The sequence below is a fragment of the Hyposmocoma kahamanoa genome, unplaced genomic scaffold (assembly GCF_003589595.1).
Source record: "Hyposmocoma kahamanoa isolate Upper Pololo Valley unplaced genomic scaffold, ASM358959v1 117, whole genome shotgun sequence".
Lineage (NCBI taxonomy): Eukaryota > Metazoa > Arthropoda > Insecta > Lepidoptera > Cosmopterigidae > Hyposmocoma > Hyposmocoma kahamanoa.
The window spans coordinates 2,182,754-2,209,948 of record NW_020653397.1 but is presented as its reverse complement, the minus strand read 5'-3'; the positions used below and the strand labels follow the sequence as shown (position 1 = coordinate 2,209,948).

Here is a 27,195-nt window from a genome sequence, read left to right as displayed (position 1 = left end):
TTTATTTATTTATTTATTTATTTATTTATTTATTTATTTATTTATTTTGATGCATCTCACAGGAATATATAGTACAAATTTACAAATACATCACATGTGATACCCTGTAAGGGTGTAGCATAAATATACTTAAAACTATAATTATTAATTAATTCACATTATTATTATACATTTTATACATTAATATTATACATTACTATCATTATATCATCTGAAAGTAAATTATAATTGAAATTCTAATTAATTGAAAATTACATTTTAGGTGATCTTATCTTCAAATAATTCAGATATGGTATAGTAATACTTTTTAATTAGGAAGTCCTTTAATTCTTTTTCAAATTTTGTATATTTTTCTATATTCTTTATATAATTTGGGATGTGGTTGTGAATTTTTATTAGCATGGCATGAGGAGCGCATGAATATAATTTTAAAACAGAGGGAGTGACTTTAAGTTTATTTTGACAGCGATTATTACGTCGTATTAATTTTAAAGGGGAATATAAGTTTGTATTTTTCTTAACGAACTTACAGGCTTCGAAGATGTATAGGCACGTCAGAGTAAGTATATTTAGTTTTATAAAGTAGGGTCTACAAGAAGTCATTTGGTCTATGTTACATAATATTCGAATACATTTCTTCTGAATGACAAAGATGATGTTACGCGATAACTCCGGCCAAAAGTTTTTGCGCACCGATTTTGTTGATTCTTTTTATGTTTGAAAGATGGCACCTCCATAGTGGTCCCATTACATTTTGAAGAAAATCATCCAACTGTAAGGATGGCTGTTCACGCATGAAGACTCATTTTTATAAATAGCACCTAAATTTTATTATAAGGAGCAATTATTTTAATGGTTGTTTTTGCTATTCTCCAATTCAAGGCGTTTTTCTCTCTCAAGAACCGATTTTTATTATCTCCTGTGTTAAGTCGTACTCGTAAGATCGTACATGATCCTGGACCGAAGCCGGGATGAAACCGGGTTTGCGCACTTTCAGATAACCATCTCATCATCATTTTTGATTTTAACTTTTTTTGACAAATCTACTCTGTGTAGCGGGCCAATTGACGTGTTTTTTCGCCGTTCATGCAGATTGCTACATTAGATTCTAAAAAGTTTATTTATGTGCATACAATACGTTATAGAATATGTAGGTTAATCGGTTTCACATAACCATACGAATACTAGAGGTATGGTTGCATGTGTAAAGGACATTCTGTGATATCGACTATTGTTTTGTAGATTTGTCACATAATTTAAACGCGTCAAAACACAATACACGCATAATTTTTTAAATGTTTAATACCATGACATTCATGTATTTTACCAAAAAAGATCTGCAACAAGTACATAGATTGTGTCTGTTAACACGCACAATTGGAAGAGCGATAGCCCCGGTTTGGCGAAAAACTATCTGGTTCGAGGCCAGGCAGATACCAAGGAATTTTTCTTTGTGTTTATTCGATCTCGGTACTAACAATAAACTATTAGAGTATTTTCAAAAAATCCGAAAGAATTTTTAACAATTTAGTACGTTGACACCATAGCGTCGTTGGGACGATGCGACGCAACGCCCATGTGGCATCACTCCAAAGGTGTTGGTGAAACAGTACATGGGACTTGTCAATGGTGGTAAGCACAGTGATAGTGCCTCAGATTTTTGACATTCACAGCACTGAATGACACTGCAACCATTGTAAGATAAGATAAGTATGGTAACTCCACATTAAAGCGTGTATTACGGCGCGACGTGTTTAATTCCATGTATTCATATGGACGACAGCACACCCGTCCCGCCTCCGTGTGGTATGTGTACGCGCCCGCCGCGCATTTGCATAACCTAAGGGTTTTTTTTAAATAATACTAATAAGGGGACGTATAAGTCGTGCGTCTGATGTTAAGCTGCTTCTGTCCATAATAGTTGCAACGTTACCATACCATATAGTCACGTATCTCCGTTTAAGAATGAAGCTAAAACACTAAACATGTCGTCGCGAAGATACTCCCATTTAGCCACGCTTCTATTTGGAGTGATAAAAAGCAAAAAACCTTGTGCAATAATACACTTTTAATACTAATTATTAATATTGTACTCCACGTGTATTGTGCTGAATAAATTACGTTTCTTTCTTTCTTTCTTTCTATATAAGCTTTAAGTCGCACTGCCACTGCGCCTATCGCCCTAAGACATGAAGTTCAAAAGTCCCATGTGCCTGTAATTTCACACCGGAACGCAATAATGCTGACATTACTGCTTGGCGGCAGAAATAGGTAAGCTGGCAGTACTTCCCTGGAGCAACAGGAGGAGCAAGGAGCTCTGCAGCTGGTGGGCGTTCTGGCGTTGCACAACACTGGTCGTCTCAACGAGCATTTCATTATTATGTGCGTCCATACACGGTTGCGCGCATATACAAGCCGCGCTGTTATTTGGTATTGGACTGCCCTACTTATTCTTATTCTACTATGCTGCAACTGTTATCCACAGGCGTGTAGTTTACCATCAGGCGCACGACCTGTTCTTCCCGTCACTTGATATCATAGAAAAACATTTTTTTTCTGTGTTATGTTTGTGCCATTGATCAACTAGACACGAAAAGCATGTGCCACAAATGTAAAAGTAGCTAGTACATATCGTCGTTGTTTTGCAGACAGGGTGAAAGCGCCATATCGAAAATGTTTTCAGGGTGACTGTTTTATAATATTTACGTCCTATTTTAAAACCTAAATTGCATTTTAAAACAGGCCGTAAATATTTTATTAAATATAAACAGTCGTTTAACACCTAAAACCATGCTCACCAGATTTTTTTTCGAAATGGCGCGAGGTTGTGTAGGTTACATTTTCTGTATCTAATTAATAATAATAAGTAAGGAGTAATAAACATGTTTGACGTAATTCCACTTATGCCATTCTTCCACGAGGGGTGCGAATATTGCTGCTTTATAAGCAGTTAGGTTTACATGATTGAAGGACACGTCTTTTCTCCTCGAGAATTTTGATGGGAGTGACGACGGAACGAAGCAATATAAAAATAATGAAGAAGAATTTGAGAACGATTCAAAATTTCAAAAGTAAGTGGCCAGGAACTAGAGCATAGGGTGATAAAAAGGTGGGATGACGATGAAGGAGGTCGCATCGCCACACGTTTAAATCTCGTGCAATGATTGGCTGCATTATGCGACTAGAAAAAGCATTCAAGAAGGTTCCTTTACATGCAATTTGAAAAGAAAACCGTTTGGTTATCAATTAAAAAGAAAAAACTAATTATAAGCTCTCCTAATATTAAATATAAATGACACGCGAGTACATTTACGGTGTAATTATTTATTACAAAATCTAAAACACAAAAAAAATTTAACAAAATAAAAAAAAATTTTTTTATATTTTTTTTTATTCTAATGTACGATATGATGATGACGATGATGGTGACGATGAGGTCGACGATGGAGCATGCACACCTAGATAATGCCTATTCACTCTCGCCTTGAAAAGGTCCAAGTTATACCTAACGTTCAGGGAACAAGGCTGCAGGCAGGCAATTCCATTCCATAGCGTTCACACTATAAACGTGGAAGCGTAACGCTTCGTGCGAATCTTTGGAATATCCACAGCATAGGGGTGGAACCCAAGCCTACGCCTAGTCCCCAGATAATGGAAAGGGGAAGGCGGAATTAAATCGTGTAATTCCATCGCACACCCTCCGTGATATATCCTGTAACATACCCATAAGCAGGCAACTTTACGGCGGTGTTCAAGGCTCTGTAGCTTCGCCTCTACTAATTCCGAGTCACCTATAAGTCTCTTGACACGCTTGTCAATTGAATCCAAGGTGGCCAGTTGATATGTAGCAGGGCCATCTCAAGGGTGGCAACAGTACTCATACACGACCGGACTTGTGCTTGATACAGCTGAAGCAACTGTCCCGGTGTGAAGTAACGCCTCAACTTGGTAGGTGCCAAGCTTCCTGGCTGCATTTTTGGCCATGCATTCAATGTATCTGCCGAAGTTTAGATTGGACGATAGGTCCATTCAAAGTAGCTGGAGACGGTCGGCTATCGGTATGGATATATCACGAAAAGTCAGAGTCAGCTCAAAGGGACTCCGTTTAGTGGAGAATAGACACGCCTGCGTTTTGGTAGCGTTAAATTTGACAAGATTGGCATTTTAAGCATAATAAGAAATGAAACTATTTTTCCGGATTTAAATCGCGTATATATTTGTTTTTTCAAACAAACCAACGCCTTGGGTTCTGTACAGGTCAGGTTTACCTGTGAGTTTACTATGATAGTTGTCGCTAGCGACCGCGTAAATTACTTCACGATTTTGTATGACAAATTATACAGCGCCCATTGTGGTTACGAGAAGGAACATTTTGTATACAAATATTTTACGCTGTCGCTAGCGAGAACAGTCAAAGTAAACTCATGGTAGAGGCACTGTAAAGGGCCCGAAACGTTGGTTTGAAAAAACAAAATATACGCATTTTTGAATTTTTAATTTTTTTGTACAAAGATTGAAAAAAGTACTGAAAACGCGCTGCTGGCGCTGGTGGATTGTAATGTAGCCAGGAGAGTAGTAGCCCGCAGCCTCCATACATCTTGCCTAGTAAGTTTAAAGTTCAAAATTCAAAAGGGTAAAGAACAGTGGTAATAAATCCAGTTTTATAAATATTTTGTTTTTCGCAGAAGAGATTTTTGGTAACTGTCAAACGGTTCAAAAAAACGAGACGACGCGTTCGTGGACGGCAGGGAGTGACTATGGAATGAAATAAAAACAGAATGGCGAGACAAGGAGAATTAAAGAACGATTCAAAATTTAAAAACGAGTGGCCAGGACTCAGAGAAAATGCGATAAAAAGGTAGTTGTTAATTTATGGCTAATTATTATTTATCAATAGCAGTCAAGCTCCTTATGAAAGCGTTCTTCCACAGAAGGACTGCCACCTTACCGATTTCTGTCGCCAAGCAGTAATGTGTGCATTCTGGTTTTTAAGGGTAAGGGTGCTGGTGAAATTAACATGTTAAGAGGGAGCATGCCAAGAAAGTTTTGACGTTGGCTCCGCCCAAATTTGTGAAACAAATATATGCCTGAGGTTCGCGGTGACATGCGACAGTAGATGTTGAATTTTGCGCATTAAAAGTACCAAATTCGTTTTAGCGGAATAACTCTAAAACTAAAGGGATTAAAAAAAATCCGTAGTGACAGTTGTCGATCATGCATAAATATAATTAATTATCTAATTTTTGTCCTAATAACCTGTAGCATTTCGAGGATAAATCGAAAAAATTTGAAAATTAGAGGTCATTTCGTGATTTTTATCTATCGAGGAAACTTTATTGTTTTATGTTTCTGATTAATGTCTATGCTTGAATATATCGTGTAGTTACTCATACAATATTTTATTTTTAACTTTAAAGTGGATATACCCCTCTAAAATCAAATCGAAGACTAGGAATTTTTCCTCTGCTCCCTCTTAAATTAATTGTTAGTTTATGGACAATTATTATTTATTTAAATATAAATGTTACTATTTTGTATTATATTGTGTTATAAAAAAAAATTGGTTATTTCACAGCTTGTCATTATGAAAGCAAGCAGCAAAAAGTAGCACTACGAAGTATTAATTTTATAGAGTAAAGATTAAAAATAAATAATTAAAGTGTAGTGATGTGATTCTAAATGAAAAGTAACAATATTCATAATACTACATGTGTACCGTCATTATAGTATGTGTGTCTCTTAAAAATATTTTACTAAATCTCTTGTTCATTGGTAGTGCAAGAGAACTTACAATAAAACATTTTTATGAGACACTAGTGTATCTGAAGTCTTTAGATTCTATATGCATAACAGAATTAATTTAAGTTACAAAGTGAATATAATGAGAGATAAAGAGTAAATAAGGGTAAAATAAATAATTAAATAGATACAAGTGTTGAACCTGGTGTATGGGCGGGTCTGTTTGCTAAAAGAGTGGACTCTGGGAAGGTCCGGGGGTACCTTGCCCTTGCGCGCGAGCGCCTCCTCCTCCTCCTCCATGGTGCTTTACGCAAGATTGCAACAAACATTATTTTCCTTATTACATATTATAGTGTTAAACCGAAAATATAAATAGTAAATAAATATGCAACAACTTAGGTCTTAATTCACTTAGAAAATAATTATAATTGAGTAAGTGTACTTGGGAGGTTTGTAAACAATTTCGTGCATAACAAAGTGTTTAATGTGAATTGGTGAATTATCATTGAGTAGGGTTTCTGTTTCCCATTTAATGAAATAACCAGGGAATTGCCATTTCTGGACCTGGGAAAACACAGTCACCAACACTGGCATTAAAAGTACATTATGTTATGTTAAACAGTTAGATTTGCATATTTAGATGTTATAGGACCTTTGAACAAGTGATAAAAACAAATTCATATATTTATAATAGTGTAAGTGACTTTGTAATGCAAAATTTGAAAGCTGGTTGTTAATACAATGTGGAGTATTAATATTTATATCATTTTAAGTATATGTGTAACAGATTTTCGAAATATCAAAACAGATTTGTTAATAATGTCTGTAGTGATGCAATAAAATAGTTTTTTTATATATGCAATTTTAATAAGACAATTAAGTGAAATGACAATTTAAAAAGAATTCTGAAAATTGTCATTCAAAATGTAAAATTTTTAATCTGGATTTAAATTATGAAAAAAGAAATTGGAATACTGACACCATTCCACTTAAAACCATTGATTTTTTAAAGCTAATAGATAATTAGAAATATGCATTAGTATACTAAGATAAATACATTTTTTATATTTAAAAAGTTTACAATGTTTTCAATATTCATTTACCGTGTATTTGAAAGTGTAAATTAAGTTAAGAAACTAATTAAGTATTGTTTCATATGAGGATATTGAAAATAATGTGTTGCTATCTAAAGGGACTATAAAGTTTAAGATAGAAAGGGAAAGATATGTACCTAAATATATGTGTATAATTTTAAATATATTTTATAATACAAAGAGAAAATACAAAAGGCCACTGCGACAAGACAGTCATGCCGCCAGCCACTGAAGTCCAAGCTTTAAGCCGACAACACAAAATCTTCGCGAAAAATATCGCGGCAAATATCTTAACACTGATTCAGGCTTAATATCAAATGGGTGAGAATTCGAGATGTCCTATTGGAGAACACAAATTATTGTCATCGTTACTCGCCTCGTATTCAGTATTCGTTTTTGCCGCGGTTTTGACACCGCAATATTCACCTTAATAACACAAATCGATATCTTTATGCGGCGTTTGTTCATAAAATATTGCACACAATGTTTAAGGACAAAAATTAACAAAATAAAGCATTCTACTCACGACTAGAGGGTCAATTGCTTCCCCGGCTAGCTTCGGACGAAGAATTTAATTAACAAAAAAATTTACATGTTTTTCACTTTTCTGTTTATTTCTATCCAAAACTCGACTCACTTCTAATTTTGACAGATCCATTTTCCCATTTTTTTCAAATTTGTTATTTTTTTTCACACCCCATATGGTAGTAAGTTGCCATTTTCTTATAGTTTCCCGGTCATGTTTTTAAAGATCAAAATCCTAGACATAAACACTGTTATTGTTGTGGGTGATAATACTGAAAATTCGTTGTACTCAAATATTAAATACAATTATAATTAGACAGAATGAGAGCTGCACCTAGTGTTGAGTTATGGAAAAATTTCCATTTTGAAAAAATAATATTTTTCCGGATGCTTTTCCAATATCTGTCCTTTAATTTTCTAAATTTGACGTTGACACCTGTCAAGAGATGAAAAAATTGCGAAACAAAAACGATGGCGCTAATAAAAAGGCTTTTTCGCTGTTCAAAAATCATTTGAAATTTCGTTTTTCTTTATGTGGCTTTTAGCTATACAAGTTTATTTTATAATTCACGCTAAATATAACAACAAAACATATTTTTAAACGTAGAACATAATGGGAGCATTTTTCGGGAATTTTCCGGAAAAATGTCCACTATTTGAAATGTTTCGGAATATTACCCAATAGTAGCCTTACCACAGTTACATACACGAACGAAATTAATGTCATTATAATCGACTGTTTTTTTTTACATACGTGGTTATTGTTGCTCAATGCAATACTTGCGGGAAAAATATTTTTATGGTAACATTAGCATCAGCTGCTTTTTAATGGTTGCGTTCAAATTTAAATGGCAGCACGTAGAAGAATGCATTTAATATAAAATTAGGTTGTCCTTGGTCCATTGCTTAGTTAGAATATGGAAACCAACCTTTATTTTCTTCCATCCTCGAAGGTCCTCTGCGGAACGGGATCTCATTTTTCATATTTTGTGACTTGATTGTACCAGCCAAACCTCAGTTTGGTGTGGACTCAGTTTCTAGAGCTGACGTTCTACAATTTAAATTAATCTGTCACATACGGTACGATAAATAATAATTAAAACGAAGAAAATTAATAATCATTAGAGTTTTATTGGTACACTTCTAAAAATAAGATATACAAAGTTAACTTGCACATTGTACTAGGCATAATAAGAGAGGTTGGCCTTCTTCTTGGCCTGTACTTCAAGGATAGCATCCATGAAGTCTTCGTGCGTGACGGCGGAGGCCGAGCGTCGAAGGGCAATCATGCCGGCTTCCACGCACACTGCCTTGCACTGGGCCCCGTTGAAATCGTCAGTTGAACGGGAGAGCTCTTCGAAGTTTACGTCTGGGCTTACGTTCATTTTACTGTACAAATGATAAGAGGGTTATAAAATAAATATACACCACTACAATAAAGTGATTTAAAAAAAATTAACATTTTTTATTGCTCAGAAACCGGGATAAGTAAAAGTTTGAACCAGAGTGCCAGGGGTGAAAAATGTGTAAGGATTTTCTACACACAGATCATTATTGTTTTAACGTTGTTTTCTTATGATTTCACGGCTGATTAGGGGAACAACAGCTTTTCGACAGACGTAAAAAAAGCAAAGAAATTCGATTAGCATTTTATATTGCTATACCGTGAGTGAATCTGCATGATCCTAGCTCTCGCTTCCTCATTGGGATGTGGAAACTCGATTTTTCTGTCCAGACGCCCTGACCGAAGCAGCGCGGGGTCCAGAATGTCGACTCTGTTCGTGGCTGCGATCACCTGACAAATTGGTCAAAGGTTGAGTGTTAAAGACAAAATAAATTATAACTGAAATACATAAATAGTCCTAATTGCTACAAAGCAATCTGTTGCAGACAATATTAATAATAAAATGTACACTATATTTATTTTCCTTTTTCGTCGCCTTACTTTCTCAAATTCGTATCTTGAAGCACTAAGTTACTGGAATGCAAAAAATGCATTGTATACATTTAAACTTACAAATAAATTAGACTTACAAATAAATGGACGTCGGGTCCACGCTAAAAAGTGTCCGAATTTATAGGGCGTTAAAATCGTATACAGAGCGTCATTCAAGCTTTAGTCTTCGTTTGTTCGACTGACAGCGAAGAAAGCAAAATTAGACAGTACTGCGATGACATTACAATTTAAAGTCAACGTTTTAGCTTTTTCATATTCCTTTACATGTCACTACGCTTAAATAGGTTGACTTGGGACATTTTTTTCGTGGTTTTTGTATTAGACCCGTCGTCCATTTATTTGTAAGCCAATGATTGTATATATAAATTTGCAGGCCTATTTCACATCACATTTCCTTCATATTCACACGCTGGTTTTTACCTATTCTCAAAGCAGCCAATTTAACACCCTTGATAAAAAATTTAGTATAAATGGAAAGTTTTGCCATCTCCTGAATAACCACTCTTTAGAAGATACGAGTTTCAGAAAGTAAGGCGTCGAAATATATCTTTCTTCTTCTGTTCTTCAAAAGTTTTTTATGTAGTTATTGATGTTAACTTTTCAAAGATTTTGTACGCTTTTTATAAGAAATTAAAAATTATATTTATTGAAAAATATTTTTTATAGGAAATGAAACTATTTTTCCGGATTTAAATCGCGTATATTTGTTTTTTCAAACAAACCGACGTTAAAACCGACTGAAAAGGGCCCGAAACTTTACGTAAGTAACAAGGGAACATCAATAATACATTCCAAAATATAGCAGTACCATTGCCTCTGGTATATGCCATTTATAATACCTTAATATCAGCAGTAGAAGTGAATCCATCCAGTTGATTGAGTAACTCCAACATAGTTCTCTGCACTTCTCGATCTCCAGCCTTCTCAGAGTCAAATCGTTTGGTGCCAATTGCATCCAGCTCGTCAATGAAGATTATTGCAGGTGCTTTCTCTTTAGCTAGGGCGAAGGCGTCACGAACCAGCTTCGCGCCATCACCTGTGGATAAAGATATATGTATTAGTTAGTGCATTTTAAATATCATAGACACTTCAACAACCTTGACTTGTCACGGCATTGTTTATAGCTTACTTGCTTAAAAAGAAATATCTGTAACACAGGTCAGTCTCTCGCTTAAAGCTGTAAAGATACTTTTTTATAATACTAAGTTATGGGACGAACAAGTCGTGTGCCTGGTGGCAGTGCCACTCAGAGCTTTAAATCACAAAGATCTGAGGAGCATTGGCACTGCGCCCGACACCCTGAGACATAAGACATTTCCAGAGCAGTCATTCCTATACACGGGAACTTCCAGAAGTAGTCACTAGCGGAATTGGACTGAGAAATGATACTTTGAAATCATAGGTTTTAGTCACTAAGCTCTTGCTAATTATATTTGGAATAACGTAACATTATTATTTTATCAAGTACGATAAAACGAAAAGGGTACTTTTTAACCGACTTCAAAAAAAGGATGAACTTCTCAATCGAACTGTTTTTTTTGTGTGTATGTTATGCAATAAGTGATTTCGATGATTCGTTTTTGTTGGAAAGAGGGTACCCAGTGGTGGTCCCATTTTAATTTGAAGAAAATATTCCACCTCTAAGGGTGGCAAACTAGGGGATTAATGTTTTTTGAGGTCAGTTTGTTTAGTACTCTGTAGAGAGATTATAAATTTTGTACAATTCCAGGCATGACTAATCTTCAGTGCATAAATTTTCAGTGTGTTCTTCAATCTTGACATCATTCTCTTACCAATAAACATCTGCACTAATTGAGGTCCAGCAAGCTTTAAGAAGGTGGACTTGGTTTGTGCTGCACATGCCCTGGCTAGCAAGGTCTTGCCTGTTCCTGGAGGACCATACAGCAACACGCCCTTGGGTGGGTGAATGCCGAGGTTTACAAACTTCTCCTTGTGTGTCATGGGCAGGACTACTGCTTCGATGAGTTCCTAGAATAAGAATAGATATATCTTGTTATACATTTCTGGTTAAATGGAACTTATATTATTATATTATATTATTACTTATATTATTATTTGTAGGAATTTATACAAAGAGCACTAGAAAAGTTTATTTCTTATCAATTTCAACTTGGGTTGAGATGAAGACATACATTTAACAACTTAGTTAAGTTATTGAATCAATTTTGTGTCTCTTTTAGTTCACCTTGCAATGTTTTTCAAAAATTGTTATAAATGTACCATAAATATGGGTAATTCCATAGTGTATATAAAACCCGTTACTTTGACTATAGGTTGCATTTACAAATTCTGCCGACTAATTGAGTACTGCAAAAGACAGTCTTTCGACAAACACATTCTGTCTCTCAGGTTCAGTTACTATTCAAACCCCTGTTTCTACTAATTGTATGTTAAAGTAAACAAGTTAAGTCACCATTTACACACCCCTCATGGAAGAAAGGCGTAAGTGGAATTTCGTCAATCATGTTTATAAAACTAAAAAAAGGAATTGTTTGCATGTTACTGAAAGTGGTGACTTGCGGTCGTTCTTGAGTTGGAACCTGATATCAACAAACTTATTAAACAGCATTGGATTCATCCTTCACATTAGTTTTTATATTATAATTGATTGTTTGTTTTATTTTGAATAAAAGATACTCTGTCTGAATACTAAAAAATTGCATTTCAATAATCATTCTCATTGTCACATGTAGCCCGTAAGAGTTAACTTGAGACCTGAGCGCCGTTGTGTACTACCTACTGCGCTCAGGTCTCAAGTTAACTCTTACGGGTTATAGTAAAAGTTTCGTTTAGAATGAATGTTTAATCTCCGCTAATATAGCACACAATAATTAATTTAATTTGAAGTTATTGTGGTTTTTAAGTAGGTGAAAAAATGGGGGCGCTAAAAAATAATTTATTCTCAAAGTGGGCAGTAGACACAATAAATTTGGGAATCCTGATTTAATGGATAAGTAACTAGATATAACTAACACCAAGAACCTGGTTTCAAACTATGGATTGCCTCTAATATGATTACCAGACCCATAGCATTGACTTTGCACACTACGGGAATTGAATCCAGTACCTTCTCAACCAGCAGCCACATAGCAAACAGCTGGGTCGCCAAGGTCATTCATTGTAGTGACTGAGATAAAGTTACAACAAATATAAAAATACTAACCTGAATTTGTTTGTCCAGTCCACCAATGTCAGAATATTGCTCTGTGGGTCTCTCATCCACTTCCATAGCCTTCACCCTGGCGTCATACTCCGCCGGCAGCGTCTCCAGGATCAGATAAGAGTCCTTGTTCACCCCCACAAGGTCTCCAGGCTTCAATTTCTCAGCGTCAACCAAACCAATGACTGGCAAGAAATATGTCTGCCTGGTGGAAGTTTTGATGACGGCGCACTTGCCTTTACGCTGTGAGTCCAGGTCCACAACAGCCCCGTCTTCTTCCTCTTCTTGAGGATCGACATCTAAGAGCTCTATCACGTTGGAAACCAAGTACGGTAAGGTTTTGTTTACTTTGATTTTCTCAGTGTTCTCTCTGATTTTCTCATTCTGTGCTTGCAGTTCGTGGGAAATCCTCATCACTTCACTCTTCATGATCTTTATTTCATTGTCTAGGAGTCTTGTTCGGCTGATAATCTCATCCGTTGGCATGCGGAGAACTTCCTCACTCAAAGCTTCTTCCCCATCTTCCCAGATTGATTTGTCTTCTAAAGTTGTCGCCATTGTAATATAATTCTAGTTAACTGTGAAAATTACTAGGTATTTATTGAGATTTATCGATAAAAACAATTTGGAAATCTGCAAACAATTTCATTAAAATGAATTGTCATTCTACTATGTGTTGCCGATTAATCCTTGAGTAACCACTATTCATAAATCGGTGTTGTGGATCAACTGCAATTATTCCAGATTTTTTGTTTTATTTTTCAAATAGCATGTTACAAAAAAATTGTTGTTTTTACTTCAGATTTCTCTTATTTTATTTTGTTTTCAAATTTCAATGTATTAACTGATTTTATGTTATTTAAATGAATCATTTTTGATTCTACGTATACAAGCAATTCTTATAGCAGCAACATTTAAAAGTTGCCATATAAACCAGAAGTGAATGCGTTTGTAGTATGCAGAAAATCGAATAGTTAAGAGTTGCTTGAAATTATAATTGTAAGTCAATGTTTGAAATAGACTTTTTAAAATTTTATAACTTATAATCAGCATTTACAATCTTCACATAAAGTACACGTATATATAAAGTAAACTCTGTAAAAGCTGTAACGTCTTGCAACATGCAATATTAACCAATCGATTGTTTAAAAATTTGGTATAAGTCTAATTCCGTAAGTGGCAAAACTGGAACGCGGCTGTGCTTTTTTCGATAGATAGTTTACGATGTAATGAAAGTAAGATAGATAGATTTATAAAAAGCTTCGCTTATATTTTCAGTTACACGTTATCCACAGCACGAAAATTGGGAAAAAATAGGGATATTTTGACATTTCAGAATTTTTACTGGTTTCGAATTTTGGAAATTGAATTTCTTGATCCAAATACTTTTTTCCAATTTTGAGTTTATTGCCAAGTGTTTTGTGAAAATTACATTAATATGGCATTATCAATGTTCTTGCGCACTCCAGGTATGATTCAGTGGCTAGAACGTGTCGTATTTGTCATTACATAATAAATGTATTGTTTACGTAAAAGTGCGTGTTGTACGTCCATTTCAATGAAACTATTACTGCAAATACATTTTTCAAACTATTGTTATAGAACTATAAGCTTTAAACTAAAGTTTTAGCATGTCATTTGGGCGGACACGCAAATATTGGTTGAGGTTATGTTGATAATGTTTATTCACTCGTACTATTAAATATTTTGTAACTGAAATTAATGTACTTTTTTGGTGACGTCAAATTGAAATTTTTTTTATTTTATATGAATTATTTTATCAAACATTTAGTTGTACGTATAACTGTTTTTTTCCATAACTTGTTTATTCTTGATGTGCATCATCACTATTCAGTTTGTTGTAGTAATTAGTAGGTAACGGTGGTGACACGTTCATTAGGTATTTAGTGTAAAAAAATTACTTATCAATTTTAATATTGTGTCTACTATCCTCTGTGCTTTGTCCTCTGGGCTTACACACCAGTTTTCATAGTGTCGCCGTCGTCGCAGTGTCGGGTAATGTAGAAAAACTGACTTTTCTATGTTGTCTCAGGTCTGGGCATTTGTGGTATTGTCATTTTTTAAGTGCTTTAGTTACTTACTTCGGTAAAACTAGAAAGTAAAATTAAGAGTTATGACTTTTTCTCTTAAAGAAATTACTTTAAATCCTGTAATATAGTACAAATACATGTTAGACGTGGAAAGGTACAATTGAGTGTCAACATGTGTTTTAGTATGGTAGAGTGTGTGGTTAATTCTTGAACTCTTAAGAAAGCTAGCCATTTTACACACCAAAACCAAATGTTAACTTTTGAAATTATACATTGAATAACTTATTGTGTGGTTAAATGAACAATAGCAAAAATATTTGAGTTTTTAACTGCTCTGGAATAACAGGTATTCAATCATTGTAAAATAAGTTCAGAATTAAATTTTTAGGTTTTGGCATTCGCTTTGTTGATACCCTGTTTATTATTTCTTGTCAGGGCTCATTGAAAACCAGCACCACGGTAAAATTATGACTGTGGCATAAGCTAAATGAAGTCCGTTTGCGTACACCACACAAATGACAGTACAACATTTGTAGTTTGAGGTTTTTGTTTTTTGGTCCTATTTTATGTTGTTTTTTGTATTTTTTTATTTCATTTATTAATTCTTTTTATTTTTTAGTGTTATCAATATATTTTTTTTGTATTTATGCCTGGTAGCATTGCAATTAATGTCTATTCTATTTTCGGTTGTCTCTAGCATGCGCGAGCCGTTTGATCTCGCAACATGTGCGCCGGCTGGCTCTACAGCCTGCGTTGGCGCAGCGCACTCTTACCAACACGCTACCAGCCTCCTGCATTAGCCTCAAGGAATCCAAGAATACCCCAACATTAAACGCAGTAAGTAATTTGTTTATATATGCTTTTAAAATGTTGCATTCCACTATACTATATTACAAGCAGGAATAAATGCAGTACAATCGATTTAATAGCTACTTTGCACATCTGCCTATTATCATTACGTTTGGATCAATAGTAGGTCGCTTGTAACATTACTTAGATACTTATCTAGCTAGATTTGTGCTAAACTAACTAAACTTTATAGTGCATCCGGGAAAGACTGATTACTTTTCACCAAAATTAATAAGGGAAAATAAGTGAATAAATAAGGGAATAATTTAGAGCATGGAGTCTTTATCCCAAAGAGATAAAGAGAAGAGAGAAGTATGTTGAATGTAGACAAGCTCTATTATTATATACGTATATTATTTTATTATATTGTACTTTCATTTTAATATACATTTTATATGTATTCATATGTACATACAACATAATAAATCTATTCTTGTAATTATTGAGTATGTAGCATTCAGTTTCATTATTTGTTAAATTTAATTGCCAACCCAGGAGCCTTTCTTTTCAATTATTTAAAAGCTCGCCTTTGTATGTACACCAACAATTAAATTCTTTGTTAAAATTTGCAGTTTGTTTTGTTGTACTTACAATAAAAAGTTTACACACATACATATTGTTACTTGGCAGACTATCTAGCAGTTCAATTTGGACTTTCGCAATATAGGTGTATGATTTTAGGATTAAAATCAAATTTAGTAATTTAATTTGTTGTGTAAGTGTCCTTTTATCTATCTAAAAACGATTGTTTTCTTTAAAAAGGAAGATTAATAATTTCTTTTTTAATGCATAAATTCATATTCCCGCACTGGGGAAACCCTGTATCGTAATTATTAGTGAATACTATTAAAATGATTAATTCTTAAGATCCCACTTAGCAGCAGCCTTCAGCACAGCATGTATATTATGAGTGGTTCGTATGGCCTTCGACGGAGAAGCTTGCTTTTTGATTAGGTTTTTTTTTGTTTTCATTGTTAATTTTAATTTCTGTTTTATATAAGTATGTTGTTATATTGCATGGTAAGTCAAACGTATTATTTAATCTATCTATTTATCAATGAAACAAAATATATTTAGAATTGACGCACTGCTGTAGCGTGCTGGTGAGTGAGGTGCAACACTACGACAAATAATATTGATAGCTTACGTCGGTTCGAATCCGGATCATCGGATCGCAGGAATTGTTTCTAAGTATTCGATCTTTGTATTAACAAAACAACTAGTGGAGTAATTTCACAATAATAATTGAATATTCATTACAATTGATAGCGACATCTCTAGTCAGGGCTGGTGGCTGTAAAGGTATCCAACTGGGTGACGAAATACTTTCATAGATTTCTCATTCTTATTCAAAATTCGCGAGGTCCGCTGGTTCGTTCCGTTGTTTAGTTGGCATAGCGTCTGCCACGGTTTGCTAGGAGACGTCGGTTCGAATCCGGCCGGATCGAAGGAACTTTTTCTAAGTGTTCGATCTTTATATTAATAGTTATAAAAAAATAATATTGAGTTATGATTCTTCCAATTGACTCTAGTCCTCTACCTGATCAGGTGCGTGAATTCAAAACCACACCAGTTCATTGTGCAGCTGAACACGCCCATGATCATTCACGGTTGTGGGTGATCGAGAGGGCGGTAACGGCAGTGATGTTAGGCGCCATCCCTGCTGCGCTGATCATGCCCAACAAGATACTGGATTCTGTTGTTGCCATACTCATCACCGCTCATAGCTTCTGGTGAGATATTAAAAATTATTATAATGTTCTTACTTGCACTAAACTTAGGTAGGTATTAAACCATAGTTTCCCAAAGTGGTCCGTACCGTCCCTCAGTGGACGCTGAAGAGTCCTAAGTATAGTCCAAAATATAGTCCAAGTTCCAATCCAATGATTTTTACTCTGTTTCTTTTTTATATTTTTATTTTTTTGTTTCATGTTTTTTTAACTGTTTACTTTTTTATGTATTTGCCTTCGTCGAATAAATGATTTTCTATTCTATTCTATTCTATTCAATCCATTTTGCCAGAAAAGTAAACAAACCGACCATAGACGGTTTTGGTGATGGCCAACTGTATTGCCAACTACAGGTAGATTAAATTAATTGAATGAATCTAATTGTTTAATTGAATCAGTTGGAATAACGAATAACTGGGTTTTATATAATTAAATTGGTTTTGCGATTTCGCTGCTGATTACTATCAAAAATACGTGATTCAATACTAAGTGATGATATTTCATACATGAGATTAGAATTTTTTTCTTACATAGCCTATAAAAGCAAATTAAAATTTTTCGAAATCAAATTTTAAATCCTCCTTTTTGTTATTAAATTTTCGATTACAAAAACTTTCATTGAATTAACCGAATGAGTTATTCCGTAGAACTGCCTATTCAACCATAGACTATCCACACATCTATATTTAAAAAATAACCTCACTTGTGAACCATTATTTTTTAAATAAGATTTTAATATATGTACTTTTCTATCTATGATGAGGAATAAAAATATTATTATTCAAATGAATATTGTTGGAAGAACTGATGAGAAGTCTAAATCTTCGAAATATACGTGAAAGTGTTACTTATTCCATTTATTGAGTGATTGCTTTACAATTTTAACCAAACCGGTTTGTTTACTTTTCTGGCACAATAGATTGGAACAGATTTTAGTACTAATGACACGATCAGTACGTCATATCAAAATGAATTTGACGGCTTACAGGGTAAAATATTACTTTTCTTCACTTTTTCCGCATTTATGTGCTCGGTACTTACCAAAAGGTCAATAAAATCGGCTGGGGGGTCACTAATGTCATGGTACACACTGACTGACAGTGACCGCTAGCAACTGCGTATAACGCTTGTATACAATATGTTGTATCATATAACCGCTAGGACCGCCGTATAATTTACGCGGTCGCTAGCGATAACTGTCACGGAAGTAGTGGTAGAGGCATATCTTGTGTCACTACGTGTACAGCCTGCATATTTTGACTTTCATAAAAACCTGTCAGTTCTGTCGAATGGTATAATAACCAGTGACCGGAATTGAGGAAGTTATTTTACCTAAAAACTAAAGAGTAACGTGGACATTCCATTCTACAAATCCCGGGACTTCTCGGAATTGATTATATTTGAATATGCGTATTATTTATTGAAATTTGAGTACATTGACGACAAATTATTATTTGCTATTAAGTATTTGTTACAAATTAGTGTCTTAAAAAATAATATTATAGTTGTGTCTATAGGTGCTAACGTACTTAAATACTTTAACCATTTAAAAAATAAACACCAGACAACATCTATTTGAGAATGTTTAGAAAATAAACAGTAAAAAAAAATGTAATGACGTTTATTCTAAACATGGTACAAAAATAGTTGTTACATGAAATTATGGAATCACATGGGCCCTCTCAGGGCACGGCAAAATATACTTAAACCTAGTTAGCCTTATTTTATTTACTAGTAAAATCTATTTTCAGAGAGAAATTTTATTCGCATTGATGACGAAATGGGCATATCCATACTAAGAAAACGTTCACTCCCTCAATTCCGATTACTGGAATTTACATAAAACCGTGACGGGAATTCTTTACCGATTTATAATTTTTTTTCCGACTTTACTCTTCCTAGAAAAATTTCTCCAATTCCTAGGTAGTCGTATTTGTCCAGTAGGAAGCCTTCTGACTAACTTTATGACCTTTTCCTTACTACTAGTGCTAACCTAATCCCTTACCTCCAGGGGTCTGGAAGCCATGGTAGTTGAGTACCTCAGGGTGCTAGTCGTCGGGGAGGTGGTTCCAAAGATAGCAATGGCCATAGTCTACATCCTAATGGTTCTTCAGCTGGGTGGGCTCTTCTACCTTATCTTCAACGGTGGCGGCATGGCAAATAGTTTTTGGAAGATGTGGACAAATATGAAGAGGAGATAGCGTTAGATTCCTTTAATTTCCAATAGTTCCTTTTTAGCTGTACCTTGTACCTTGGCTCCCATAAATATGGCCTTTTCTTGTTTTACAAATGAGAAACTGCGTCAGATTTTTATACTGAGGATTTCAATTAAGTTCATCTATGTCAAGACCCCCTTTCAAATTTTAGAATTTTTGTACGCCTATCGTTGGAGAAAATAACTTTTATAATAATATTATTTATTTATGTGATTTGTAATATAATAGCATACAAATCCATGAACATGGTGCACCCTGCCGGATAGCGAAAGGGGCTCTGGCCAAAATTAAACCAAGTATTCTCAAGGAGGGTTGACGTTAGGCAGGCGGCCGGTCATAAAACCCCATACCAAATCCCTTTACAACATTCAAGAGTGAAGGATAATATTTATTATATTAGAGACAAATGTATGAACAGTGTTTTTTTTAAAATTGAATTTTTTTTTTTAATAACTCCACTAGTTTCTAATAATCATTATTAATTAATACAAAGATAGGACATGGTCCCGGTGGGACGATGAAATTTTTATGTTCGATCTTTGTATTAATTAATAATTATTACAAAAATTGTGGAGTTATTTGATCAATAAGCGACATTTATGTCAATTGAGGCATCTGTAAAGATACCGGCTGCGGTGAGAAGGTTGGTAATAGCAATGCTACGGTGCAGCACGGTCACGTACTACCACCGGGTCGCACAAATTTTTCTGTATGTTCAATCTTTGTATTAATAAGCTTTTTTTAATATTATTTTATCACCTTGGATTCAAGTACCTTATTTGAAATGTTACAGATAATATTCATAGAAGGTAACAATAAAATTAATTAAATTTCTAAACAAGAATGAAAGTAATTTTTATACTTATTGTGGTGTCAGACGCGGTAACAAATTAGCCAATTTTAATAACGCCTCTTAAGTAACCACATACGAAAGACCTGCTGAAGAGGTTTCAGGTGAACTTTTCAGAAAAGAAACCGTTTTATTCCAGGGGTCTGGAGGCAGTGGCCGTAGACTACGTGCGGGAGAGCATTTTCGGCAAGATTATACCTAAAATTGCCATTGCTTTAGTGTATCTCATCCACATCGCGACTTTGGGCGGATTATTCTACATCATCAGTCACGACATAGGCATCGCTAACACTATCCGTCAACTCTGGAGCATCAAAAGTGTGAAAGCGTAATGTGACAATGATAAATCGTACTCCTGGTATAACAAAGCCACACGTGACCACACGTTAAAAAGTGTTTTTGTCGTAAAAATAATATCAGCTATAGTCTGTCATCTTTAAAGATGGAGTAAAATGACAGTTAATTGCGTAAAAGTGTTGCCCGCTTTCAAGCAGCTAGTGATTGCAGTCGATGAATATTATATCCACTATCGACTGAATGTTGGTTACGTTAATATGAAATAAATAGTCCAATTCGTTTCATTTGAATCATAATCAGTGCATGACTCAAAATTGATTTCGATCAATTCAAAATTCAAAAGTCAAATTAAGAATAAAGAATACAATAACGCAATGAGTAATCATTAGAACGTCGTAACATTCTACTTTCACAATCTATCGATACAATTGTCGACAACAACTACATGACTATTTAAAATTTTACGAAAACTGGCAACCCTGCAAATGTCATTTTACTCCATCTTCAAATAAAAAGACAGACTATACATGAAACAGGTTGTCGAGTAATTTCGTTCGTAGAATCTTTAAACTTGCCATTGCAGATGTGGCCTAATTACACCAAGGATGGCAATTTTAATTTGGACTCTCGTCAAATTGCGATTTAAAAAAATATAATTTAATTAATTGGCAACAACAACATCGATGTCGACGTTATCATTGTTTCGGGGTCCAAAATGAAGTCGTCAGCGTTTAGATTTCTGGCTAAAGAAAGAGCACTTTCTGTATGTATTGTTTCTGTTTGTTATGTTACATTTTGTTATGTTTTTGTTTGTTTTTAATTTAGTAAAATTGCAATGGACATTTTAACAAGGACTTTTAGCGAGTACTTGTGTATTGTTGAATATTATCACTTTCTAATACTTAATATATGTGAGTTTCAAATATATGGTACTAAGAAAAATTGCTTTAGTTTCAATATGGTCACTTAGGATAACACTGGATAGGATAAAACCGCTGTATACTACTTTACCAATGATTTTTTTAATATCAACTGCAGCTTGATTTTGATTGCTTTTGGCCGATCGGAAACTGTTGACATTTGAAATCCAAACAACACTTGATTTAACTCACAAATTAGAAAGATATAGTAAGAATCAGGTTTATCTTCTCGCTCGGAAACCTATCTGATTTCGAGACTCGGATTTGAATTAAAATAAGCCTGCAGAACCAAATAGATTTCGTTTGTAAAAAATAAATTCTGAAATAAAGCTAGTATCCCAGCCGTTCGATCCAAGCAAAATGAACCGTATTATTACGGGAAAAATTTTAATCGAGTTGAGGTAACATGTTCCAAAACCCGAATGTTTCCAGTAGGTCCCATATGCGTGTCACGCTTTGAAACTGGTCTCGGATGGTTTATTACCAGCATTTCCTATTAAGCTTAAAATAGCTGCCGTAATTTGGCTTACACGAAACCAAGGAAATATAACTTTTGAAAGTTATAACGGTGTACATTATTATTACTTCAGCAGTTAAAATATTTTTGTAACGTTAATTCTTTAGTCAGATATCTTAGTAAATATAAAAGGCTTGACTGGTTAAATTTGGATCATCACGTTGCGTAATGGCGCTCACTGTAATGGTTAACTTTAGCAATAATAGGTGGCGCCACATTGACAAATACAGAGAAATGTCACAGGCGCATGAATTTATGCTCTTATTTTTGAGTTGTTAACTAAATAATTCCATTGATCGCAAGTTAATTATAATACCAAAGTTCAATACTAGGTCCAAAGTTAACTATTCAGTTAAACATTTTACGAACAGCTAGTAATATTGTCGGATTTCTGATCTAAAAAAGGTTATAAAACACGTTTAATTCGTTAGTTAAATATTTTTTTATATCTTTTGAAATTGATTATAGTGCTGGGTAAAGGGATCAGAAATCTGGCTCACAAATTCGATGACAATATACTATTGTACTTAACGTAGAAAGCGCAATCTAAGTTATGATAATTTTTCGATGTTGAATAGTATTATCTTTCTTTGTATTTATAACCGTAGTTCTTATAAAAATATCAGTGCGAATTTTGTAAATTTTTATTTATTCATTAGACTAAATAAATTAATTAGTATATTTATTAAGTTGTTTATCTTCCCTTAACATAAAAGGATCTGCCGTTTCCAGAATCCACCATTCACCGAAAAAAGGAAAAAAAAGGTTCTCGTGGAGAAAACACGTATTGAGGGATTTTTGGATAATGGAAGTAAATTTGTTAATCTGGGAACCCGTGGAAGATTAATCGTGTAAAATTGCTGCGTGATTGGTGGTGTCTCTGACTGTAATTGCGCTTGTGTTATTTATTTTATTAATTTTATGCGAAGGGGGAGTGGGAAAATTAACTGCTTGAAAAAATATTCTACACAAGCGCAGCAACTTTTACACGAACCTCTACCGGGTTCGCGAAATAGCAAATTAATTTACTTCCATTTTTATGAACTGATAATAACGCACATACTCTTACCCCCGCACTAGGTATACCCTGTATCGCGTATTCCTAGTGCGGGCTGTGAGTGTGTACTATGGACACACATAGACAACCGCAAATTACACCCAAACTCGCGAGAAATAAATGTAGGCCATACAAATATTTCTTCCGGCCCGGGAATCGAACCCGGACATGGTAACCGTTCGGCCACGGAAGCAGATCAAACCTAAACGTGGTGTTTTATTGCAATATAATATAGGGTAACAAAATTAGTTAATTTTCATGTTTAAATAATTTATTTAATAATATCATCAACATTTTGTGTATTGTTTAAATGACACAGTTTAAACAAACGAAAAATCAATTCGTTATATTTTGAGACATTGTTTATTCATAACAACTTGGTAGCATCATGTCATATTTCTTTATAATATTTAAAACAATAACATAGACTGTAGTAGTATTCTATGGTAAATTGGTTTATCAGTTCCCTATAAATATCCCCGAAAACCTTGTAAAACTATGTTCCCTATTGTCGTACTAATATCCGATGTCCCTCGCCTATTATAAGAATATGTAAAACATGCACGAGAGAAATGTTAGCAGCCCTAATTTAGATATATTTGGTCATAATATCGATTCATTCAAAATAAAATTAAAAATAATTATGTTCCTATAGTATTTCTCAGTGTATTCTGTTGTTTTAAAATTGCCGTCAACACTTGTAATTGTTGTGTTTACAATGTAGAACACCCAAGTCAAATAAAAAAAAATGTGTTGTGAACATAATGTTAGTGTTGCTAATAAATAAATAACAACCATTGACTTACAAATAAATGGACGACGGGTCTAATACAAAAACCACGAAAAAAATGTCCCAAGTCAACCTATTTAAACGTAGTGACATGTAAAGGAATATGAAAAAGCTAAAACGTTGAATTTAAATTGTAATGTCATCGCAGTACTGTCTAATTTTGCTTGCTTCGCTGACAGTCGAACAAACGAAGACTAAAGCGTGAATGACGCTCGGTATACGATTTTAACGCCCTGTAAGTTCGGACACTTTTTACGGACCCGACGTCCATATAATTGTAAGTCAATGATAACAACCTAATATATGTACCAAACAATATGTGGAATAATTCAAAGCTAAAAATAAATAATACAATGGTTATTTCCTTGTTCATAGCACCATAAAAATTCCATTATGATTTCTCTGGTTTCTGTAATGGATACCAATTTTTTTTTAAATTACAATACTGTATATAGAATCCCATTCATGCCCTTCCATATAAATACAATATACTCCTTATTATAACAAGCTAATATAAATAGAAAGAGATAATTTTGCATTAATATTAGACGTAGCGGGTTGATAACTTTACCACCTCAGTCAACGGTGACCATGGGACCTGTAAAGGGCCCGAAACGTCGGTTTGTTTGAAAAAACAAATATACGTGATTTAAATTCGGAAAAATAGTTTCATTTCCTAAATAGATTAACTTTTTAATAAGAAAAAAGACCGATTTCAAAAGTTTGCTTATATCTATTGGCCAAGTTTTGTTGAAATCGGTTAACAGAAAGTACGCGAAACCTCATTCCATCCCCTAGTTTGCCACCCTTACAAGTGGAATATTTTTTTCAAATTTAAACGGTACCAATACGTTCTTTTCAACAAAAAAAATCATCAAAATCGGTTCCTAAATTCTGGAGCAATCGAGTACCATACATAAGTACATACAAAAAAAATATAGTTAAATTGAGAACCTCCTCCTATTTTGAAGTCGGTTAAAAACTAGTTGGAGATGGGAGCTCAAGACAAATATAATTTCGATAAGTTCGTTTAAATGAAAATATGTTTTTTAATGGCGGCTATTTGTATTTTTGTAACAAATTAATTTTTTGTCCTGAAGTTACTTAGAAATCACAATGACGTGTGATGCAGTCTAAAACGACGCTATGTACTTATTTAGCTATTTGGTTTTTACGTGTACTTGTAGATAAGGCGTTTGCGTGAAATCGAAGGCATTTTATGCTTGTGGCTCATCAAAAACGAATTATTATGGTAACATCGAGCGAGTTACGTTACGCTGCGAAGAAACTTGATCCGCTTACCTTTTCCGGTTAGTCGAGTGACTTGGTAAACTAAGTCGGTTAGTCGAGTTACTTAGTAAACTAAGTCGGTAAGTCGAGTGACTTATTAAACCAAGAGCCTAGTTTTAGGCTCACGTGCCGCAATTTGCGCGCTTAAAATTAAAAAAATAAAAATAGGTGGAGAAAATTTGTCACAGATCCGACGTTGACAAGCACCCGATGGCAACTAACGGGGCAGCGGGCGGTTCTTTCTACTTGACCAAACCACCGAAGCATCCCCTATACCTTGGTCACTACACTATCATCTTCTTCATAATATTTTTTTTGCTAACTACATGTACACTTGCTTCTGCAGGAAATTGACCTAATGAATTCTATGAAGAATTTATTAGGTCACGCCATTATGCTATCTAATGTGACAAATGCCTTCTATGGAATATATCTAACGCTTCCCATTGCTTCGTGTGAAGAAGTATGTGCGGCCTTTTGCTTCTCATGTATTCGGCAGCTTCATTTGGCGTCCATCCATGTTTCTGTGAACGAAATATTTAAAGGTGAACATACATTGACGAATCGCACGCAAAGTTGACATTTGAATCAATAAAATAAAATAAAACTAAAAAGTCGTTGAAAGACCAAGTACAAAGACACGACGCAAGCACATAGAGAAGTTCGTGAGGTCCGTTGGTTCGTTCCGTGGCTTAGCTGGTATAGCGTCTGGCACGGTATGCAAGAAGACGTCGGTTCGAATCCGACCGGATCGAAGGAATTTTTTCTGAGTGTTCGATCTTTGTATTAATAATTATAACAAACTAGTGCAGTAATTTCACAAAAAATAATTGAATATCAATTCAATAAAAAATTTAATCAATAAAATTAGCCCAAAATGAGTTTTATTCAAAAAGTGCAAATATACTCTCAATGATTTAACATTTTAGATATGGGTTTTAAATAAACCAACGTGTCGGGCCTTTTACAGGTCCGTCAGGCTGACTCAAAGAAATTTTGAGGCGATATGCCTATCTATAACATTTGCAATGCCCATGTGCTTGTAATTTCAGCAGCACTCTTACGCTTCAAAACCGGAACGCACTAATGCTAACTGCTTGGCGGCAGTACTTCCCTGGACGAACTCTTTCACAAGCTCTACTACTGCTAAATATCGCTTACTACCGGGCATATAAAAAAAATCCGACCTCAAAAATTCGTGGAATTACATCTATTTGTTATAATTATTAATACAAAGATCGAACACTCAGAAAAAAATCCTTCGAACCGACGTCTTCCAGCTTACCGTTGGCAGACGCTATACCAATTAAGCCACGGAACGAACCAGTGGACCTCGCGAATTTTTCTATGTACTTTCGTCGGGTTATAAATCTTTCATAGATTTCTCATAGATGGCGCTACGACTAAAAAGTCGTTGAAAAACCAAATACACGACACACGGTAAGCTAGAAGACGTTCGGTTCTAATCCGGCCGGATCGAAGGAATTTTTTCTGAGTGTTCGATCTTTGTATTAACAATTATAACAAACTAGTGGAGTAATTTCACATAAAAAATAAATGAATATCAATTAAAAATAAATTAAAAATTACATCGATTTGCCAAGTTTTATTGAAATAGATTACCGGAAAATGCGTGAAACCGTATTCATCCCCTAGTTTGCCACCCTTAGAGGTGCAATATTTAGTTCAAATTTTAACGAGATCAATTCTGATGTACCCTCTTTCCAACAAAAAAAAGAATCATCAAAATCGGTTCGCAAATGCCGCGTAACTTACATACAATAACAATACATTCGAATTGAGAACCTCCTCCTTTTTGATGTCGATAAAAAAGTAGCACGTATTTTACCCAACCCTAAAACCATTACGAAGACGTTTAGATAATAAACCAGATGTTACCATCATGAGATAACATCCCACAAGGGTGGCGCTCCGTGTTCGACCAGCCTTACAGTGCACGTACACAGTGCCACTATTCATTTGGTTCTGGTCCATTGGCACGCCGGGTAGCTTGTTGTTTGGGGGTAGAAACCTGAAAATCGTGGTAAAATGCAAATATAGCGAATTAAATTTTTTGTTTATTAACATTGACTTACAAATAAATGGACGACGGGTCTAATACAAAAACCACG

At 34.6% G+C, this 27,195-nt stretch overlaps 4 protein-coding genes across 5 annotated transcripts in view; 1 reads left to right on the top strand and 3 right to left on the bottom strand.

Moving 5' to 3' along the window:
* LOC113239915 (tubulin polyglutamylase TTLL5) overlaps nt 1–7,387 on the bottom strand; it is an 87,818-nt gene extending 80,431 nt beyond the window's left edge. The window contains exon 1 of the mRNA XM_026477075.1: nt 7,360–7,387. The gene's annotated coding sequence lies outside the window, so the exon portion shown is untranslated. The remainder of the gene's footprint in view (nt 1–7,359) is intronic.
* Nucleotides 7,388–8,476: 1,089 nt separating this feature from the next.
* Nucleotides 8,477–13,069, bottom strand: LOC113239964 (26S proteasome regulatory subunit 6A-B). Its single transcript, XM_026477152.1, has 5 exons — nt 12,500–13,069; nt 11,109–11,304; nt 10,155–10,351; nt 9,023–9,153; nt 8,477–8,747 (listed from the first exon to the last, which is right to left on the bottom strand). Exons 1-5 carry the CDS (start codon nt 13,052–13,054, stop codon nt 8,540–8,542), a joined length of 1,287 nt encoding a protein of 428 aa, XP_026332937.1. The 5' UTR covers nt 13,055–13,069; the 3' UTR covers nt 8,477–8,539.
* Nucleotides 13,070–13,825: 756 nt separating this feature from the next.
* LOC113239965 (succinate dehydrogenase [ubiquinone] cytochrome b small subunit, mitochondrial) lies at nt 13,826–20,936 on the top strand. Of its 2 annotated transcripts, none has more exons than XM_026477154.1 (4): nt 13,826–13,965; nt 15,245–15,384; nt 16,945–17,129; nt 19,138–19,342. In XM_026477154.1, the coding sequence occupies exons 1-4, from the start codon at nt 13,935–13,937 to the stop codon at nt 19,325–19,327; spliced, it is 546 nt and encodes a 181-aa protein (XP_026332939.1). In that variant the 5' UTR covers nt 13,826–13,934; the 3' UTR covers nt 19,328–19,342. The 2 variants fall into 2 exon arrangements, with proteins under 2 accessions (XP_026332939.1, XP_026332938.1); XM_026477153.1 differs by lacking the exon at nt 19,138–19,342 and adding an exon at nt 20,332–20,936 and having other exon boundaries at nt 13,829–13,965.
* A 3,613-nt stretch (nt 20,937–24,549) lies between these two features.
* LOC113239914 (phosphatidylglycerophosphatase and protein-tyrosine phosphatase 1) overlaps nt 24,550–27,195 on the bottom strand; it is a 12,260-nt gene continuing 9,614 nt past the window's right edge. The window contains exons 4-5 of the mRNA XM_026477074.1: nt 26,963–27,095; nt 24,550–25,587 (exon numbers count right to left, since the gene is read on the bottom strand). Coding sequence (XP_026332859.1) covers nt 25,465–25,587; nt 26,963–27,095 — 256 coding nt within the window. The 3' untranslated portion in view covers nt 24,550–25,464. The remainder of the gene's footprint in view (nt 25,588–26,962; nt 27,096–27,195) is intronic.

Bases quoted from the DNA above. Each gene is read 5' to 3' on its own strand.
- LOC113239964 (XM_026477152.1), bottom strand. From the start codon at position 13,054: ATGGCGACAACTTTAGAAGACAAATCAATCTGGGAAGATGGGGAAGAA. The intron at 11,305-12,499 runs GTTAGTATTTTT...TTCTTATTCTAG, and splicing joins GACTGGACAAACAAATTCAG to GAACTCATCGAAGCAGTAGT. The intron at 8,748-9,022 runs GTATAGCAATAT...TCATTTGTACAG, and splicing joins ATCATGCAGATTCACTCACG to TAAAATGAACGTAAGCCCAG.
- LOC113239965 (XM_026477153.1), top strand. From the start codon at position 13,935: ATGGCATTATCAATGTTCTTGCGCACTCCAG. The intron at 13,966-15,244 runs GTATGATTCAGT...GGTTGTCTCTAG, and splicing joins AATGTTCTTGCGCACTCCAG to CATGCGCGAGCCGTTTGATC. The intron at 15,385-16,944 runs GTAAGTAATTTG...CTACCTGATCAG, and splicing joins ATACCCCAACATTAAACGCA to GTGCGTGAATTCAAAACCAC.